This window comes from Neolamprologus brichardi, chromosome 10 (assembly GCF_056152115.1).
Source record: "Neolamprologus brichardi isolate AB-2024 chromosome 10, ASM5615211v1, whole genome shotgun sequence".
NCBI lineage: Eukaryota > Metazoa > Chordata > Actinopteri > Cichliformes > Cichlidae > Neolamprologus > Neolamprologus brichardi.
Window position 1 is genome coordinate 10,678,360 of NC_142113.1, and position 22,399 is coordinate 10,700,758.

General features: G+C 37.8%; 1 protein-coding gene across 1 annotated transcript; it reads left to right on the top strand.

Annotated features, from left to right (window-relative positions):
* The first annotated feature begins 13,442 nt into the window (after positions 1 to 13,442).
* On the top strand, positions 13,443 to 14,795 carry hrh2b (histamine receptor H2b). The gene is made up of 2 exons (XM_035911439.1): positions 13,443 to 14,063; positions 14,319 to 14,795. Exons 1-2 carry the CDS (start codon positions 13,443 to 13,445, stop codon positions 14,793 to 14,795), a joined length of 1,098 nt encoding a protein of 365 aa, XP_035767332.1.
* The last annotated feature ends 7,604 nt before the right edge of the window (positions 14,796 to 22,399 follow it).

Consider the following 22,399-nt stretch of genomic DNA (forward strand, 5'->3'; position numbering starts at 1 on the left):
AGCTAACATAGTGTAGGATGCTGTGTCAGAGTAATTTTAGTTTTTAATGTTTGTTTCCTTTCTTTTTGTAACTTGCCTCAACTTGCCTTGATATGCTGATTTTCAGACAGTCAGATCCACAAAACGCACAACATAGCTTTAGTTCTCATGCTAATATGTGCTACACACACATCTTGTGATAAAAGCACACTTCCAAGAAAGAAAGTGAAACTCGGAATCATTTCTCTCCGATGACTTTCGACAGGATACTGCTTGCACAATCCTATATATATATATATATATATATATATATATATATATATATATATATATATATTAGTATGTCATTCATAAGCCATACTATGTTTTTTCTCTATTACTCTTTGACAAAACTATGACTTTATCTGTGGCTATGTTTATCTGTCACCCGATTTGCATGGATTTCTCCAAAATATTTACTGTATGATCTTGAGAGTGGAAGCAAGCATACCACAAATAAGCACACCAAGGTAAGCTGGTGCTGATTTACATTTTCTTGTATTTTTACAGCGCTGTGAGTGTTAGGTGACACCAATGATTCATGAATGCTTTTAATCCAGTATAACATATGCTAATTTTTTAAGAGCACAGTACAGCACAAACAGTACTTGCACACATTAGCATGAGTAACAGATTAAGCTATTTTCCTAAATAGCTTGAAGGCAGGGTCCTTCTTTTTAGGAAATTTAGGAACATAAGAAAAAAAGTTACCATTCATGCACTTTTTGAAATAAAAGTGAAGATTTTAATATTTTGCGTTTTAACATGTTGTGTTTTGTTTTTGTTGTTTTAGGAGGCGGGGATTCTGTCCCAAGAGAGACAGTTTCAGAGAGGACAATCATTTCCACTGCAGTGCTTTTCTCCCAGGGCAGCCTGCTGTGCCCTGACAGATATTTTTTAGACTGAAATTCTGTGCAAATTGCCCTGTTGTTTTTCTTTCCAGCACAGTGAGCGGTGGATTTCTACACCTGCAGGATGCTATAATGAATGTATTTTCCAAAATCTAGTCAAACTGAGCTTGCCTAAATCTGAAGACTTTGAGTCATCTTAGCCATAGTTTTCAATCTCTTTCTATATCTCTACTGACAATTAATGTTAAAAAGAATGTCAGCTTCTTCTTTTTTGCATATTCACTCTGACAGTGTCATCATGAGGATGTTTTACACAGTGAGGTACTCCTGCCCTCGCTGTTATATTTGAAAGTGTTAAGTGTAAATATTTAGTAAATATCTGTATTTGTAGGGCTGTACACAAGAAACTGCATGCTGAATTTTAAGTGCCGTCTTAATGCACTTAAAATGCATTAAGACAGCATTAGGGTTGTTCAGTAATATGATTACATTCAGAAAATGTAAGTTTGACCTCATTATATGTAGACAAAATGCAAAATGTGGACAATATGCAATATGTAGCAAAAAAAAAAAATCACTACACCAGGTTTCCAATCAGCCATAAGAGTTTAAAGCTGATTTCAGTTTATATGTCTTCATTTATTTGCTTATTTATTTGTTTAAATCAGATTGTTTGATCAGAATGCTATTTTACCAAAGATAAATATCCCTGGCTCTTGTGTTTCTCCTCTATATATGGAAACATTGCTGCCGGTTTCATTCACAGAGTAAGCTAATGACTCATTCTGACGTGGAGACTCACTGCCAGTGTTCCTTGGGGACAATGAGGAGTGGAATAGGGCAGAAAAGGGCACATTGGGGTTTAAGCTCACTGCTCCTCTCAGGGTCGAGTGTCCTCCAGAGGGGTTTTAGAGGAGCAGTAATCCACAGAGATGGAAGATATCGGCTTTCCCCCGAGCAGAAATGGAAAAAATGACATGGAAGAGAAAGGAGAGCGTAATGGTTAAATTTCCATAAGAGACAAGTCAATTGACTGGGGTTTATTTTATGGTCTTGAACATGATGTAATGTGGTTTGACAGTCTTGTTTAACAAACATGACAATTCCCACTTTAGTCTGACTTTTCTTTTTCATGACTTTACACCATCATGTTAAATATTGTGTGAGGTCAAATTAATAAAAAACAATGAATAGGGATGTGTGAAACCTGTGATCTTGCCACATCACACCACATTAAGGCGGTATTTGTAGTGTGAATTATAATCACCAGAGATAACCTTGAGAGCTTAGAAGCAATGCTTGCTTTATTTAATAGAAGTGATGTCTCTTTAAGAAAATGACTAACAGTAACCAAGACATTACATGTCCCTCATTTCCCCAAGAGCCTAATCTATTTGACTGACAAGGAGACTACCACACGTATCCACACATAGAATACACAAACATGTAACACAAGAATTTTTTTAAAATGCATATTAAATATTAAAAAACACATTAAACTTTTTTTTTAAAGGTAATTTAGTTAGAAATGCAGTTAGAATATTTTTGTCATTAATTTTACTTGAGTTTACTTAGGTCAAACTGATGGTTTTTGGACTGTATGTTTTACACCATTCCTCTGTGATAGAACAATACAGAATACATAATCGGAATCTTTACAAAAAAAAAAAGAACCAATACCCTGGCTTTTATGTCACCAGCATCTAAAAAGCTTTTACATATTTAGTAAAATATTAACTAAATTAATTCACACACTTTCCCATTATGTGGAACCAGCTTCCAGAGTGGATTTGAGAGACAGACCCCCTCTGTACTTCTAAGGCTGGGCGTAATACTTTCCTTTTTGCTAAAGCTTATAGTTAGGGTTGGATCAGGTGATCCTGAATCCTCCCTTAGTTATGTTGCAACAAGCTTGGAACTTTGGAAGTATTTCTACCTTTTTCACTCACTGATGACTTTACATTTAATCATTAGTAAGTAATTCATCTCTGGCTCTCTTCCACAGTATGTCATTTGCCTTGTCTTCCTCCCCTCATCCCCAACTGGTTGCAGAAGATAACTGCCCCTACCCGAGCCTATTTCTGATAGAGGTTTCTTCCTGTTAAAAGGGAGTTTTTCCTTCCCACTGTGGCCAAGTACTCGCTCAAAGGGGATCATTTGATTGTTGGGGTGTCTTTTTATTGTTGTAGGGTATTTACCTTTCAATGTGAATCACCTTGAGGTGACTTTTGTTGTGGTCTGGTGCTATATAAATAAAATGGAATTGAATTGAATTAAGACTTTTTGAGACAGATGTGCACAACTGAAGAGAACTTACCTAGTGAATCTCTGTGTGTGTAGAAAACCTGCTTGTTAAAGAAATTAGAGTTAGGGTTTTTTTCAACTTTATAGAACAGCTGTCATAGATGAAAGCTAAGGTTTAGGGACGCATCAACACCAAGCAGGACATACTCAACACCTCGGAGAGAGTGACAGAAAGCTTGTTAGTCAGGCACAGCACTCCAGGCTTACATCTTGTTAGCACACCTGTTTGAATAATGATGAATGACTAAAACATAGCTGAAAGCCCTTCATCATTCCTGCATTCAGTCAAGAAAATATGCATATAAGCAATAATAACAGCTTGGCAGATTTTCCTCCAAAAATGCAAACATTTTTACATGAACACATTATAAAGTACAGCGCTATGCAAATTGAATTGTGGAAGGCAAAGAAAACCACATGCAAACTGGGTTCATGCATACATTTATGTTGAATGCGACATCACCAAATGCTAATGCACTGTAAACCGCTGCAATAAAAGACTCAGCAAAGCTACTCTGAGTGCTACAGCTATATAATAAGTCACATTATTAATGATTTACACTGCTCCTAGTTTATTCTATTGCATTTGTTTCAAACAATTACCTGTTTTTTATGTACATTTTATATTCCTTCAGAATATAGTTACAATAGGTAGAAGCTGAAACAGAGTTAGCTGAATATATCGATACATCCATAATATAATTTATTGATTTATCTAAAACTTTAAAACATCTGAGTAGCAATTAAGATCATATTTTAAAAGGTTCTTCGCTGTGTTTCCAAATATGAAAAATTCACTGTTCTCTATGACAGCAAACTAAATATCATCAACTAAGAACATACTGTATACAGTAAAGCAAATCTATATCTATAGAATAGGACAAACATAATAATTATAACAGAATAACTACATGTTTACATAGTTCCATAAAGTACAGTTCTGGACATTATGCACAATTTTATTAGGAAATTGCTTTCTGCCTCTATCCATTTCTGATAGTTCAGGAGCCCCTTCTACAGTACCCACTCATGCCCAGCAGGTGGGAGAAAAGAGTTACTAAACTGACTAGAGGATTTGAAGATACAGTGGCTTGCAAAAGTATTTGCCCCCTTGAACTTTTCCACATTTTGTCACATTACAGACACAAACATGAATCAATTTTATTGGAATTCCACATGAAAGACCAATACAAAGTGGTGTACACTTGAGAAGTGGATCCACAATCATACATGATTCCAAACATTTTTTACAAATAAATAACTGCAAAGTGGGGTGTGCATAATTATTCAGCCCCCTTTGGTCTGAGTGCAGTCAGTTGCCCATAGACATTGCCTGATGAGGGCTAATGACTAAATAGAGTGCACCTGTGTGTAATCTAATGTCAGTACAAATACAGCTGCTCTGTGACGGCCCCAGAGGTTGTCTAAGAGAATATTGGGAGCAACAACACCAAGTCCAAAGAACACACCAGACAGGTCAGGGATAAAGTTAATGAGAAATTTAAAGCAGGCTTAGGCTACAAAAAGATTTCCCAGGCCTTGAACATCCCACAGAGCACTGTTCAAGTGATCATTCAGAAATGGAAGAAGTATGGCACAACTGTAAACCTACCAAGACAAGGCCGTCCACCTAAACTCACATGCCGGACAAGGAGAGCGCTGATCAGAAATGTAGCCAAGAGGCCCACGGTGGCTCTGGACGAGCTGCAGAGATCTACAGCTCAGGTGGGGAAATCTGTCCATAGGACAACTATTAGTCGTGCACTGCACAAAGTTGGCCTTTGTGGAAGAGTGGCAAGAAGAAAGCCATTGTTTGCAGTTTGTCACAAGCCATGTGTGGACACAGCAAACATGTGGAAGAAGGTGCTCTGGTCAGATGAGACCAAAATGGAACTTTTTGGCCAAAATGCAAAATGTTATGTGTGGCGGAAAACTAACACTGCACATCACTCTGAACGCACCATCCCCACTGTCAAATATGGTGGTGGCAGCATCATGCTCTGGGGGTGCTTCTCTTCAGCAGGGACAGGGAATCTGGTCAGAGTTGATGGGAAGATGGATGGAGCCAAATACAGGGCAATCTTGGAAGAAAACTTCTTGGAGTCTGCAAAAGACTTGAGACCTGGGCGGAGGTTCACCTTCCAGCAGGACAACGACCCTAAACATAAAGCCAGGGCAACAATGGAATGGTTTAAAACAAAACATATCCATGTGTTAGAATGGCCCAGTCAAAGTCCAGATCTAAATCCATTCGAGAATCTGTGGCAAGATCTGAAAACTGCTGTTAACAAACGCTGTCCATCTAATCTGACTGAGCTGGAGCTGTTTTGCAAAGAAGAATGTGCAAGGGTTTCAGTCTCTAGATGTGCAAAGCTGGTAGAGACAGACCCTAAAAGACTGGCAGCTGTAAGTGCAGCAAAAGGTGGTTCTACAAAGTATTGACTCAGGGGGCTGAATAATTACGCACACCCCACTTTTCAGTTATTTATTTGTAAAAAATGTTTGGAATCATGTATGATTTTCGTTCCACTTCTCACATGTAAACCACTTTGTATTGATCTTTCACGTGGAATTCCAGTAAAATTGATTCATGTTTGTGGCTGTAATGTGACAAAATGTGGAAAAGTTCAAGGGGGCCGAATACTTTTGCAAGTACCCAGATTTTACTGCAAAGGAAATGTTTTTTTGTTTTGTTTTTTTAGTATATATATATATATATATATATATATATATATATATATATCTGAACTACATTATATTTACATTTTTAGCAGGATTTCTGATTTTATTTTGGATGTGTACACATGCGAGATTATCTTGCATGTGTACACATCCAAATATGTGCACTACTATACATGTGACAGGGATCCCAGGACAGACATCTTTGAAAAAATGAAGCCTCCTATATCATCTAGAGTTTGCAGTACAGTTAGGTATCATAACTCTTAAGTTACATGTGTTATTGTTTAATCCCTTGAGCCTGCAGGACTTGCTATAATTGTTAACTTGTTTTCCTTCGTGGGCAAGTATGGTGATTTGAGCACGTACTGTCAACTCCGGAACCTCGTTTGAAAGAAACCATTAACTTATTTTGTTAAATGACCATTTATTTATTTTTTTAGAGTCTTATTGCAATGGAGGTACAGTTTTATAATGGATCACTGGTTATTACAGAGCCTGAATATTAGTTTAGGGATTCAAGAGAGACAGTGCATGTCACACTAGAAGGTTTGAAGCTAAAATACCAACAAACAGTCTGAGAATTCTTTTTTTTATTTTTTATGTACATATATATGTGTGTATAGATAGATAGATAGATAGATAGATAGATATAGCTGGATAGCGTAATTGTAAGACTACATGCCTTTGGAGCGGAGGGTCTGTATCCAGTAAGGTTCCCAGGGCTAGACCCCCCATGCTAAGCGAGCCTACCGCAGACATGAGCAAGACAGATAAATATGAAGGCATGCCGGCGCCATCGCCCGGATCAACAAGGTCCGCGTCAGGTGTTGAGGAACCAGAGCACCCTAATGAGAAGTGGGCTACTGGAACAAGAAGGCATCGGTGGGCAAGAGATGAAAATAGGGCGTTGTTGGAATGCTACTACGCATGTAACCCTGGCGGATTACATGAATAGGATGAGGGACCTATGGAATCTTCGACACCCAACATCCACAATGACAGCGAAAAAACAACTAGCAGCTCAGTGTTCCAACATTCGAAAGAAGGGACTGCTCTCACAGCTATTGACGAGGTACAACACAAATGCTACGGCAAGGGGGAGCCAGGACATCAGGTCAGGGGAGAGATATTATCACCCCCGCCTGAGACTGGGTACCAAGCCCCAAGTTCGATAAAAGCAGGATCATTGAGTGTGAGAGGAACTGCAAGATAGGATCATGGCCAAGCTTAAAATCTGGATCACCCGTAGCTGGTTACCAAGACTATGTGAAGTACCCTCAGAAGGTCTGCTAGATGATGTTAATGCAGCACTGTGGATGATACCTACCGCCACCATTACCAACTCTAACAAGCTGATCTACACCACGGCAGCAGTGATCAGTGAGATGCTGGGCTATAAGTTGAACCATGGAGAAGGAGACTAAAGGCTAAGATCAAGGTAGCACGGAGAGAGGTTAGCCAACTATCGGAGCTGCAGAAAGGTGCGACAAAGAAGGTGCCTAAGAAGTACAGCAAGCTGTCCATACCTGAGGCAGCCTTGGCCAGCAACTTAAAGAGGTACACTAGAGAGATTGAAGGCAGGAGAATAAACCAGCTGTTCTCCACAGAACCAGCCAAGGTATACTCTCAGTGGCAGGGGAACAATATGAAAACAGCACCACCAAGGCTGGAGACAGAGCAATACTGGAAGAGCATATGGGAGAAGGACGCAACCCATAACGGCAATGCTCAGTGGCTAGTGGATCTGAGGGCAGACCACAGCGACCTCCCCGAACAGGGTCCCGTAACCATCACAGTGGCAGACATCCAAGAAAGGGTCTCCAGTATGAAGAGTTGGACAGCACCAGGGCCCGACATGGTTCACACCTACTGGCTGAAGCCTACTGGCTGAAGAAGCTGACTGCACTCCACGAGTGCAGTCAGCTTGTTTAATTGCATGTTTAATTCCCTAGAATAAAAAAAAATCCTGTTAGCAAACTGCACTTTAAATTTTGCTCTGCATTATTAAATCAATATTACCATGCAAACAAGTCAAAATGTGACAGATAGCAAGGATCATGTGCTAAACATCAGCAAGTTGCCATATCAGTTTACCAACATGAATGTATAATGCTGATTCTATGAAAAGCATCACACATGTGCAGGGTGCGGATCTTGATAATCATCCCTGAGCTGTGTAGGTCACTAAAAAAACAATATGTTTATTTCCTGTGCTGCAGGTTTTTTGTTTAAATTATAGGCTGCTCAAAGGATCCTTTCTAAATGCTGAGAAAAGAATAGACTTTCTAAGCAGGTGATGCACTTACTGCTATATAATGACTAGTGGTCTGCACTGCAACATTGTAAATGATAACAAATATACAGTTATATAATTAAAGACATATTGTTTATAATTAAATAAATAGCGGCTCACTTTTTCCCACTAATTATATTACCTACTAACTCTGTCTTGTATAAGAAAGAATGATACAGGCTGAAGTTGTGGGATAAGCATTCAACTCTTCTGAAGGTGTGGGTTGAAATAAACTTTAAAGGGAGAAAATGAAACAATGTCACAGAACTGCAAGAAGTGCATGTGCTGATAACATCTACAAAAACAGAGCGGGCAGTAGGGAGAGACAGAGCGCGCGAGAGAGAGAGAGCGAGAGCAAGAGAGAGAGAGGGATACGTTTACACAGCCAGGTATGAGGAATCAGAACATCTATGTTCAAGGAAGAAGTGTTGGATCTGACAGGTGTTTACGACAAACCACGTGAGGTGAGGCAATAAACATTTCTCTTTTGTGGTTGTTGTTGTGATCTTATCTGAAATGAGACAGTGCTGAGATGAAGACTCTCGCAAAAAGATAAACTTGATGTTTCTGTAGGACACGTGTGTGTGTTTATACCGAACGGATGTGGGGATTTGATTTATTTGATTTTTATTCCTATTCAGAGGATGTTAGCTGGCATGTAGGCAGCTGACAGTATACGTATAGGGCAACACAGAGATAAGCTGTGGCCAGGCATGCTTTTGCATGTCACATGTGAGTTTTAAATGTGGATTATCAAGTTAATGGGTTTTATTTTCTGATTTTGCTGACTTCATACTTCAGTTTCAGATTTGGGTAAATGACAGTAGGGCTTGCTGATATTGCAGTAAACATGTAGGAGTTGTTCCGAATGAGCCACATGAAATTAAGTCTGTGTCTCTGAAAAGACATGAGCCGTGTCCCTAATGAAATCAGTTTACTCTAAACAAGTTGTAAACAAGTTGTAAAAAAGCAAAAAGCAGAGTTTCAGACGACAAGGCAAGAACCCAGTGCCGCTGGGCAAAAATTATATAACCTCTTCTAGGATTTCACTTTGGCAAATTCCCAAATGATTTACCAGACTGCTCTTCGTGGTTTCTTTTTTCAGTTGTTAAATTATTGAACTATAATGGTCCCTCCCCCTACTCACTACATTCTTCTGCCATTCCAGCCAAGATCTTACTCCCTCTCATTGTTGATTTTTGGTACCTTCGTTAGTTCCATGATCAATTCAGGTTCTCTGACCACTGTGTGCACGATTGCTGCTGAACAGAAACATATTACCATTTTATTATTTTCATTAGATAGTCTGGAGTGCAGAATTGAAGAAATTATTTTCATGTGGTAACTGTTAGTAAGCAATGTAGTATGATGAGCTAAAAGAGGTAGCATTACCAAGTAATTGTGGCATGTAGTTTGCAGTCACGCACAGAGTGTTAGCCTGACATCAATCCGCACATCCGTTTGTTATAAACACACGCACGTGTCCTACTGAAACATGGTGACCACAGATTATATCCAACTATTCACATTGCAGGGGACTATTGTAAGTATTACTTGGCAAGCTTATTTTTTTTTAAATCTTTAGGCCTTTCTTCCTTTTATTAACCTCTTGCTAAGTGACAGTTTAACAAATCAAAAATTGTTTGAAAATTTTATTTATTTATTTTTATTTTATTTGTTTGCAAATAAAATGTTGCATTTCACCGGTTCTCTCTGTGCGTTTGTAAGTCAGCAAAAGTGCAAAAAAATGGAGACAAACATCAGTGATTTTTATTTGAATTTTTTTTCCTATTAAATCCTCCCTGACTTTTTATGGCCTATACTCAGTAAAGCCTGGTTATTATGGCTGTAAATGACGGTAGCCAGATGACTAAAACTCTGTCTGTGCTGAACAAACAAAGTCCCCATGGAAACAACACATTTTTATCCCCGAGGGAAATCCATTGAGATGATCAAAAACAATAAAAGGTTCGATCCTCTGAATGGCCAAGTACAGCTGAAACAAAGGCTGCTTTAAATTCATTAACTTGAAGCATGAGAAGACAAACGGTAATGTCATCATTTGAAATAATGGCCTAGTTATGAGTTGATTATGATACAATTATATTATTATATTATTATAAGTAGTTCTTAACGTCACATATTTTACAGGAAAGAAGAAATAATTACATTGTAAGTCAATTTGATTAGTGATTAAATAATAGCGCCCAAATTTTGGAGGAAAGGAGATACAAATTATACCGTAAGTAATTTTAAGTACTGCATAAATATTTTTAAGTACTGCCTAATTTCTTTGTAATTGTGTGAAGAATAAACCACCTTACATCTTAAGAAAATTGTCATTTTTGATAAATTGCACCTTACCTAACTTTCAGGTATTTACTGTAAAAGGAAAGGAGACACTCATTTCCTGTACACTCTTCTTATGTTATGTTATGCTTGAACAGTATTTGTGGAAGAAAAAAATTAATTTAGACTTTGCTCCATCATTATGAGATCTCCAAAGTCTGCAAATGTTGAGACTTATCACATTTACACTAGTCAATTTAAAAGAAAATCAAATCACGGAATATCCATCATGCACATCATCATATGGAGGAACATTTAGGTGAGGGGTGTTGGCTTTTTGTGTGCTTTTTTTAGAAAGAACACTGTTAGCAGAACAGTATGTGAAGAGATTAAAACAAAAAAAAAAAAAAAAAAAACAGGGCTTCAGCGTTTTGAAGAGTATTGTTCACAACTGTTGCCTGTGAAGCCAGAAATATGGATCTGACTTTCTTTAATTAATTAATTAAATTACATTAATCTATTTTATTCAACAGGGATGATGCTTTTTAGATAATTTGCAGAAAATTAAAGTGAAATGACAAAAAACAGTCAACTATACATACGTTATAATGATTAAAAAATGTTAAAAAAAAAATTGTTAAATTAGAATCTAATTAATTAAAAAAAAATGGTGATTTATTTTACACCAAACTTTGAGGTTTACTGTGAAAAATTCTATTTGGCTAATTTAATTTGATTTGAGCAATTTGGTTTCATTTAGAAGTGTGTACCATAGTGAACCTTTCTGAAGAATGCCGACTGTCAAAGTTTTGATCTACAATGTTTTAGAGATGCCATTCACTATAGGCTATAATAGACTATGGCTGTATCTAGAAATAATAACTTTCTTCCTGAAAATATAATTAAAAAAATAATTGAAAAACTTAATTAGCTCTACCTACATTTATACCTGATTAGTCTGTGTACCTAGCATGTTCCTGAGACAAAACCTCGTGGCTAAATTAATCCCATCTCCTCTCTTCCAAAAATAGGATCTTTGAACACGGTTGTCAAAAAAAAAATTACTCTGTTATCATTACTTATCATTCTATTATTGTTGGAACACAGCCATAATTTCCTCCACCCCAATATAAACGCAATAACGCGATATCTGTTCTTATCATTTTTGCATGTTTGCTGTCGCAGCATGAATTACATTCTGTTGTGAAACCCCTGAAGAGGCTCCGGATTGGTGTCACAAAACAAAATTACCACAACTGTAATCTAAACATGAATGAACAGTTTGTCTTGGTAAACATGTCATAAGGTGGAGGCTCTGGTATCTTACGTTCTGTTTAAACCATGCTCACTAAATATTGCATGTGCCTCTGATGTTTGTCTAAGGCAAAAAAAAAAAAAAAAACACTAGCGATGAAACAGTCTATAATTGTAGCTATTTTCATGTGTCTAATTTCTATTTTGAATAAATTTAAAAAATGATGCATGGACAACACATGAAACATGACAACATACATTATACAGATGTGATCAAATTAAATTAACTCTTACAGGAAATTGGTTTATGTTGCTTATTATTAAACTATGAGTTGCATCCATCAGCACTGGCTCAAGGCAGGGCAGCTGTCAAACAAGCCAAAGAAAAACAGCGCGAGTCTGTTCATTCAGGGGTTTTATATTTTCATACTGTAAAATTTGATGTAAGTCGGGATTTTTTTTCTTTTAAAAGTCCTCCCATGCTTAAAGAGCTTCAATGTTTCTATGTCTTCTTATACCTTTAGACTTATACTATTGTCTTTTATGACTGTTTTTAATATCTTGATATGCATTACGCTGATGGTTGTGCATAATATAGTGCAGCTAGTAAAAATTAGCATCTAAGGACAGTTTTTTTATTTCTATTTGTTGTATATTTTACAGCAGATCTGGCAGTTATGGGAAAATGTCAGTGTGGGTGTCATTACTTGGGTGCATTTCTGTCCATAGACGGCTCCTCAACTGGATGTATTTGTTTATTTAACAATATAAGGCACAATGCAAGGGTTGTATACATTTCTCTGGTCTAAGTTCTATGAGTCACGGTACATTCAACATGATATTGTGAAAGAAAATGGAAAATGTTATTGTGGAATGCTTTAATATGTGTTGAAAAAATATGTAACTTTACTTAGCAGTGTTACAGATTCCCTGGGAGGTCAAATCCAAAGTCAGTGTAGAGATCAATTTTCTCATTTCTGATTTCAACTGAGAACATTTGGTCTTAGAACTGCATTAGTAGCATGAAAAATCAAAAACCAAATCTTTTATGAAGATTATTTTTTTATTGGATAGTGGAGGAATGAAGAGGAGACAAGAAAGTAGGAAGAGCACGCAGAGAAAGACATGCAGAAAAGGTCCAGAGCTCATGCTGCATTCAGTGTGTAGCATATGATCACCTGTTTAACTATTTTCAGTTTCAGTCAGCCAAAACTGTCAGTATTGCAGTCCACTGTCTTATATTGAATTATTTATATTTTTATGGAAACCTTATTACTTAAAAAACAAATTGAAGTGACACTATTTTATATCTACATATACACACATGCTGTCAGGATTTGTATACAGCCCTGTGCATAGTTTGCTTATTTGTCATTTTCTCAGTGACCATCTGTGGTATGTTGACCTTTAACAGTATTGGACTTGGACTTTTTCATTAAATGACAGAGAAATAAACATGTTTCCTTTTTATAGCTTTTTAAGTAACCCCATTGTTTTTGTTTTTCACCAGGGTCATGTTTACTTCAGAGGCTGTGGCAATGTGAAACAAGAGAAGACTATGAAGGGCTTTCCATACAGAGACAAACTTTTAAACCAGACTGCTTCTATGCACATAGATACCATGGAAAAGACAGTCTGGGGGAACTGACAACAGCTGAGAAACTTTGGAGATAAGTGGATGAGGCATTTTCAATATTTACTACTGAGGTACTGGCAGTAGCACTGTTCCAGTGCCAGAGAAGGAGTGCATCATGATCGCCACAGCACTGCGCTGGCTCATCCTGGTGTTTTTCATCATTCTAACCATTGGTGGTAACGTGCTAGTGTGCTTGGCTGTAGGAATGAGCCGTCGACTATGGAGAATTGCTAACTGCTTCGTGGTTTCGCTGGCAGTGACAGATCTCCTCCTTGGCCTGCTGGTGCTTCCCTTGTCCGCCACTGTGGAGCTGCGCAGTGGGGAATGGCCATTTGGAGGAGCCTTGTGCAACATCTACATTTCACTAGACGTCATGCTGTGCACGGCCTCCATCCTGACCCTCCTGGCAATCAGTGTGGACCGATACCTTGCTATTTCAGCACCCCTTAGCCACTCCCGGAGAGTTACACCTCTAAGGGTGACATTGGCTATCATCACCATCTGGGCTACGTCACTAACTGTGTCCGTTCTGCCTATCCACTTGGGGTGGAACACAGCGGACTACAGGGTCCAAAACTTAGACTGGGGCATGGGGGATGATGAAAAAGAGGGCTACTACTGTCAGTTTGGATGGAATAACAACTATGTTCTTCTTTATGCCTTTGGCTCATTTTACCTGCCTCTGATGGTTATGTGTGGAATGTATCTTTGCATATTCAGGATGGCACGAGAACAGGTCAGTGTTTATTATGATTTTGTCAAAGGTCATTACTTCAAGGCTTACATTTCTTTTTGAAGATGTCTGGCCAACTGCTATAGAAATACATATATGAATAAAGATGTTTTTTTGTTTTTTCAGTGGACATTTAAATGGGATTTATTTAAATTCATATTGTCTTGTAATTGTAAATCCTTGACTATCAAATCAGTGACTTGGTTAAGTCCCAAGATCTCATTATCTTTGTCTCCTTCTCTTAACCAATCTTTTCAGGCTAGGCGAATTCGTGCCACCCTGCCATCATTTGCACGTACAGCAACTGCAGTGATGGCCCGAGAGCACAAAGCTACAGTGACCCTGGCTGCTTTACTTGGGGCTTTTGTCATCTGTTGGTTCCCTTACTTCACCTACTTCACCTGGATTGGAATGAAGGAAAAGACAAACCCGCCTAATACACTTCACTCCGTAGTCCTGTGGTTGGGTTATTTTAACTCTACCCTTAATCCAATACTTTATCCAGCCTTTAACAGGGATTTCCACAGAGCCTACAGAGAGCTGCTTCACTGCAAAAGACTAGATCAAAGAAAACTGCACCTTAACGGTGTATCGGTAAATAAGCGATTGACCTTTACTAATGGAAAAAGACTTTCTCAACAGTGTGAGGGACAGATAGACATACAAGAAAAAGACACAGAGGAGAAGACCCTCACGCTACAAATGGGAAATAGTATTCCTGATGAGCCAAGATGAAATGCTATGGCAATTCCAGGCACAGTACAATAAATGTTACATAAAAGTTTTATTAATGATTAATAACACTGTTATTGGAAAATAACATAAATCTTTACATGTTTATTTTAAGTTGCACATTTTTCTTTGGTTATAATAGTGTTGGACTAAGACAGAAGTTTGAACTGCATGTTCTTAACTGCAGTCTTCAGTGTAGTGAAGTTGATCTGACTCGAATAAATAGATGACTCAGTAAGCTTCCCAGAAAGCTGCATGGAGACATGTGTAGTTAAATGTTTGCAAATTGTTTAATTTTTGAACCCTCCAGCCCTGCTATTCAAAGTAAATAAGTGACCAGCAAGTTCATTTGATATGTACAATATGTGTAGGAACCCAAATAGGACAAACAGAAGGACTTCCTGGACACTTTTACAGATTAACTGCAGTTGAACAAGATATCCTTTTTAAAAAAAATATGAGTTAAGCTATGATAGCCAGCTCTTTTCTTTTATCTTAATGGACATGAGCTACATCATTATAGCTATGCTGGCTTTATGTATTATAAATACATCAACAGATGAGATCACTTATCTGCCATTATAGACAGATGTGAAACTTGTGCACAGTGGTGATATAGACTACTGTAAAAATTAAATCTACGTAAATCTAAGCAAAATGTATGATTTCTGTTTACATTTTTAATTTATAATGAAATTAGCACAGCAAGAGATTAATGCATTCAGTGTATTTATGAAACATTCTTATTTCATGTTATATTTGTTATTTTTATTCCATAAAAGTACTTTTATTATTTACCTCCTAACTCTACCAAATCAAACATTAGTCAAAAGTAAACTGTGGCATGAATGTTGTGAATATTTTACAGACAGTGTGCTATATACTGAATAATGCTCTAACATACCTGGTTTTATTTGTGTCTTTGAATGTATGAAGAAGATTGTCAGTGGGAACTTAATTCAACAAAACTCATTAACAAGGCAAGCTGGACCTTACTGCACCAAACACAGCTCAGAGTGAGTGTTGCATGTACAGCTTCCTGCACGTAGGTGCTGTGGGAGGTTTCATTGGCGTTTCAGAAGGACAAATGAGCTTCCAGCAGGAGAAACATAAACAGAGACTCATGAACATTTAATAAATGAACTTTCTTTCCTGAACATTACATCTGTTTCTATGCATTATATTAAACTGTTTATTTATTACTGCAACTGCAGAATATGCAGGTTTCTCTTTGTCTTTTCAAAATCTGACCACTTGAAGCAAGTTTCCTGAGATTAACCCTTGTCCTGTAAGTGAGAGATATGCTCTTGTGAATGTTGATTATAATCAATATTTGTTTGCTTTGTGTGTTTAATTGGAAAATGATAGCTGAAAACATCATTCATCAGAAAAAAGAATGAACTGATCCTTATTTTTTAAGCTCTGATATGTATCTGTATGTCTACTGTATATTGCATTGCTTAAAAAATACATATTATAAGTAAGTACAAATAACTTATGCAAACAACAGGTTCCATTCTTTAACAGGATATACAAATCTAACTTAGTCTGGGTTGTCTGTGCTGCAGATTAACTAAACCAGACTGAATATAAAGGTCAGAAAGACAATCAAGATACAAGAGTGCTGTCTGTAGTCATCGGCATACATGATGGGACCAAATTGTAATTTTTCATTGTGATTAAGCTGATGAAAAAGCCGATGCGTCATCATGGCCTTTATGAAAACGCATCGTTGGCTCAGAAGTGCACTAATCCAAAATTTTACTTGCCTCACTATTTATTTTAGGCCTGATACATTTGAAACCTTTTATAGTCTCAGATGTGCAGTCCTTTATTTTCACTCTGGTTATCTCTGTTTACCTGTGCATCGTCAGTTCCAGCATTACACCTCTAGGGCCGAGGATAAATAAAATTAAATCAGCTGTCCAAAGAGCAGCACTTTAATCTAACTGTCAATAGCTGGATTATTATAGCTTTGGAGTGTGTCTCTGTGCAAACGGTTATTTGTCCAACACCGCACATACATGTCACATCACATACGCGTAACAGCAGGTCTGCTGTTGAGGATTGCCATTTCAGCATCAGTTATCTTTGTAAATAAAATTCTCTTTTACCAGTGTTTAAGATGAACCGCTGGGTTAAGGGCATACAGTAAAAGAAAAGAAAAGAAAGAAAGAAAGAAAGAAAGAAAGAAAGAAAGAAAGAAAGAAAGAAAGAAAGAAATGTGTGTCATGTCAGTTTCACTTTGGCACAAAATGTTAAATCTCATTTGTCTGAAACTATGCAAAAACCATCATATGAAAGTATGAAATTCTTTAATAAGATTGAGTTGTTGTTAATTGCAGTTATTTTTTGGTAATGATCTTTCAAAACAAAAGTCTATAACTAAAGTAAACAATTTAATATGCTGTGATTCTAGCTTGAAGTGGAATCTTGAGTAAACTGTTAGTTTTAGTTTTAGATTTCTTCCTGTTGAAAGTGAGTTTTTCCCTACTGCTTGCTCACAGGGGATGATCTTATTGTTGGGAATTTATTCTCTGTAATACTGTAGGGCATTTACCTTACAGAATAAAGTGCCTTGAGGTGACTGCTATTGTGATTTGGAGCTACACAAATAAACTCGAATTTAGCCAAATTGCTGCCATCAAGCAAGATGTAGTTTTTTGAACCCATCATTTACAGAAGTGGAACCATGTGTCAACACAAGCTTCTGAATGAGCTGATATTACATTACATTGCCAAAGGATCAGTCTCTAATTAATCCACTATTGGATTAGTTGGGCCAAAAATAATCCTATAGTGGATTAATTCTTTCCATAGGAGTATATTTCATAGCTTCACCCTGAGTGGCTGAGCAGGCATGGGAATAGCTTTCAGAGATGATTCACCAAGATCAACTGTTTTTTTTTTTGTTTGTTTGTGTTTTTTCTGGATGCCCATATATCAGTGAAAATATCAGTGAACAAACCATGTATTTCCAGCAGGTGGCAGTGTTAGCCAGCTTTCTCTCTGATGACTTGTTTAACATCTGAAATGTATGTGCTTTTCAAGGCCTTAGTCTTTCTCCATGTGGGATGTATTGCTTAAAACAAACATAAAACAAAGCAAACAAGCAGAAATCAATAATTATGGATTATTACAATAACAGTAAATCAAGGGTCTGCTGATTGTGGTTATATCTCTGCAGTAACTAATATCAACATATTAAAAAGAGCACTCTGACAGCATAATGCATTGGACGATGAACAGCAGTCAGAGGCAGAGTTTAGCAGGTCTTTAGGATTCATTAGAGACCACTCGAGTCATTAAGATCAGAACCCTTCTGGAATGTACCCAATGTGCAGCTTTGGGATTAGAAAGAAACAAAGTGAGTTTTTTATTATTATGATTATTGTTATTTAATTAAGATCCGAATTGAAGGTTATGTCTCAGTCCACACTGACTCTCCTTAGGTCAAAGATAAGAAAAGAGAACTAATAGAAATGATGGCAGCTCATAAATACAGTTTTTTGTTTTGTTTTGTTTTTTCTGTGAGTCTAAAAATTCAAAAGCGTTCTCTAATTTTCACATAGTCTGTGCCCAGTCGCTGCCATTTGTTCATTTATTTGGTATCTATCTGTTTATTGTCTTGGGAATGTGATAAGAGCATTTAAATATCCTCATGCATTATGCAACGGAGTAGGAGGAGAAGGTGGGTGGTGAGGTGAAGAAAAAAATAACTTAAAATAAGATTCATTTTCTGGTTTCTGTGCCATCATGAAAGTCTGCATACACTTGCTAATACTGCCTTTGCATGTGATTGGAGGCTGTTGGCTGGTGTTTGTTAAGTCGCACGTCCTAATTGTCCCCAGTAGACCCAAACAGGACAGCAGCTGCCATGGATAATTAAACAAATTTCTTCCGCAGGCTGCACTGGGAGTTGACGGAGGTTTTACAATTGTTTTAGAATTAACACATAAAAGTGAAAGAACTACTCTACGCTATACGCTTCCGATAACAACCGCACTCTGCGTCTGGAGCCTAATCTGGAGATATTTTGCGTTTGCACTGAAAAGGTTGTAACACGTGTTCGTGCTGTGCCTTCCTCTCTGATGCAGTACAGGCTTTCTTTGTGGAGTCAGCACTTCTGTTCTACCTACATAAGTGTCAGCTGCAGCAGAGGAAGTGCACAGATTTGCAGCTCTGTGGAAGAGCCGGAGTAACTGTACAACTTTACAGGTTTTGCTTTTAGGTTTAGAAGTACTGAAAACGGGATAAAGGCATGTTATTAATAAAGTTGTGTTTTCTTACGCTATATCAACATTCTTTTCTTACTGTAGCAGCTTACACAAGATCGTCTTTCTTTATGTTTCTGGTTTCTGACTGACTTGTGCGTTGACAGAGCAAAAAATTAATTAATTAATTAATTTTTCTATGTATACTCCATTTGCCATCGTGGGCCTGTGTGTATTTTTGTATGCCGGTCTAGCTTTTGGCTCTGCTTCTTATCTCAGCTCCATGGCTTCCCACTGTTCTTGTCACTTCGCATCGTTCCATGCGCAGATGACTGCTAAGCTAAACTCCTGTAGAGATCCAGGAGCTGGTTTGTCTGAGCATGCTCAGTGCGGGGGCTTGGAAGACTTAACATCTGAGTGTGGGAGGCAGCACACTGCTGCTGCAGGGGTCAGCTGTGCGGATGCCTGCACCCAACAGCAGTTGTTTTCATACTGACAGCACTGAACAGATAACCCCGAGGAAATGGCAAAAAATCTGTAGCTTCCCTCGCCAGGATCATCAGAATGAGTGCAGGAAAGAGCACCGGGGGTTCGACTTTCAAGCAATTTGATTCAAAATATGCACTATTTGAAAAAGCCTTCTTTGTGCTTGAGGAATGTGCTTCACTATGGCAACAATATTTTCTGCCAATATGTGACAAAGTATTGCATCAGTTCATTTATTCAGATTCATACATCACCATGGATACTATGAACAAACCAGTTCTCCTCTCTTCAACTACCTTTGGCTTCTTTTTAGTGATCTTTGTAGAATATTGCTGCCAACGTTTTTTTATGACTAATGTCACTTTTGTCTGGTACACAATGATAGATCAAATAATTGGTTTGGGTTATGACGTTGATGAAGGGCTACACTAATAACTATGCCACAGAGCACACTCTCTAGAAGTGGTGCAGAAATTAGACCAGTGAATTATCCAAGTTTTATGTGTGTTGACATTGCCATGGCTACTAATGGTGTCTGCGGGGCAGACATGATTACAATGAGTATGTGGATGAAGCAGCAGATGAGAATGCCAATGGGTGACTTTCTGGATTCGCAAGGTGCTTTGCAGCTTTGTTGGAAAGCACATCTAATGATAAAGCAACCTGTAAAGAAATGCTTGCGTCACTCCCTGTCCTGTCTCCATCTCGTAACAGAAATCCATGAACTTAACATACCTTTTATTTCTTGCTGGCTTCATAGACTGTATATAAGACATGGAAATAGCCACCATAACATAACCCACTGTGTTGACTGAACTCTGTTTCCCTATAGACTCCCATACAATCAGAAGTGTTTCTGCAACCAGCTGAGTTGTCCCTGTCTACCCATTAAAACGAACGGCAGGTTTAAAGCACTTTTACGCTGACCTCTCTTTTCAGCTTGGAAATTACTGCAATTTTGTGGCTACTGTGTCTGACAGCTAGCTTGAGTGCCATCCATTAAATACTCCATATCCTTTTTGTAATTTTCACAGAAGTGTCCATGCAACAAAGGCTGGAACTTGTGGAGGAGCAGTTGTTGTTTGCACATACAGATAAGGCTGCAGTCTGAATGACTGAAGGGAAAGAAGCAGGTTTCTGAAACAGTTACAATCTCCAGACGGCACAAAACGTGGTAGAAAGGAGAGTTGCAAGTCACCCTGTGATTTAACTGATGAGTTGTCTCTTGCTAATCATAAATCTGAAGACACTGAAGAAGAGCTGAAGTGTACCATAAGCAGCTTTTAATAACTCCTTTAGCACTAAAGCAAGAAAAGCCTACACAGAAATAATGGGGAGGACACATCAAATCTTGGATGCTGGATTAGCATTTTCACCACTTCCATCTTGGACCAGCAGTGTGTGAAACTTTTTCTCATTCCTGAAGACTTGTCAACCTGAAGTTGCTAGCCAATGGCCATGGATAATCCTCCATTGTGAAAGATAGTATAACCAAGAATTAATAAATCTGACATTTTTTAATAAATGTGACATTTTGGGTCACTTTAATCCAGTGGTTCCCAAACTTTTTTTGCTGGGCCCCCCTTTGTTTTATTGTTTACATGAGATGGATTGCAGAACGGCAGATAGAGATGAAATACTGTTACTGTTAATCTGTCTTCAGGTTTTACACGCAGTTACTGTCCCTCCATTTACAAAGGCAGAGGCCTCACGGTGTGATTATTTTACGTGTAGTTATTGTTGTTTTTCCTGTGTAATAATATTCAACATTGCTATCAATACATTTTTAAAAAAAAATGCCTCTCTGTGCAAAATGGATTTAAAAACATAAACAACTGTGGGATACTGTTTGTCCGTGATTTGAACCGAGGGAACAAATCGTGGCAGGATCAGCCTGATGTTATTTGTATCCCGCTGTAACTTTACTGTATAAAGAGCTAACATCTCCAAAATTATATATATTTTCTAGTCTTTGGCTTAGAATGAAGTTGGTTTGGAAACATATTCAGCAATGCTTCATCTCCTGCTTTGCGTTTCTGTGGGCGCCCCGTGCTAGCAGTGTCCAAGCGTTTAGTGTCAGCCACTCAGATGATAGAAAGTGCCCTATCAGCTGACAAATGTTAATAGCCTTTTTCATTTGCATTTTCATTTCGTAGGTAAAAAGTTTCTGTTCTGTTCTAATTTGTTGCTACTGCCTGTCTTGTAGTGGTCTGTAGTCAATTTCTTTTTTTTTCTTTTTTTGAATTTTGTTATTTGTGTTTTGTTTGGAAATTCTATCCCTCTACTTAGAACAGTATCAACTGTCAACAGTGCTTTACTTTTGATTTACTTTTTCTATTTTTTTTCCTGTCCCATTTGGTTCTTTAGCCGTCAGAATTGTTGTCTGAAGACCAACAAGGATACCCAATGGATTTATTTTGCCAAATGGATCATCATGGCATTGCCATATTGGTCCATTTGATCGACCTTTGTTTTTATTATTTATTTTATTTTATTTTCAGTTGTTACAGACGGGACAGACATGAGTGAGGGATAGGAAAGGGAGAAAGAAAGAGGAAGGAAAAGAAAAACAGAAGGGGAGAGGGACAGTGAGAAAGGGGGAAAAAAATCTCCTGGATCACCTGTTGAGAGAGAAAGAATAGAAAACAAGCAAAAAAACAAAAAAACAAAGCAACATACTAAACACAACACCATCGCATTAATCTAGCTAAGTGTAAACAGCAGTAAATACTAAATATTAAATGTTGTTGTGCAGCACGCAGGACAGACAGCGCACAATGTGCTTTGAAGTAGCAGCCAAGAAAGGTGTGATTTAAGTCTGTTGTCAATTTCTGTATTGAGTGTTGTCAGCCCTCGAGTGTTATTTGTTTGGCCAGTCACAACACACAATTCTTTTTTTAACCCTTG

What these genes read in the sequence shown, in the direction of transcription:
- hrh2b (XM_035911439.1), top strand. Translation starts at nt 13,443, where the DNA reads ATGATCGCCACAGCACTGCGCTGGCTCATCCTGGTGTTTTTCATCATT. An exon ending in TCAGGATGGCACGAGAACAG is followed by an intron (nt 14,064 to 14,318) that starts GTCAGTGTTTAT and finishes CAATCTTTTCAG; the next exon opens with GCTAGGCGAATTCGTGCCAC.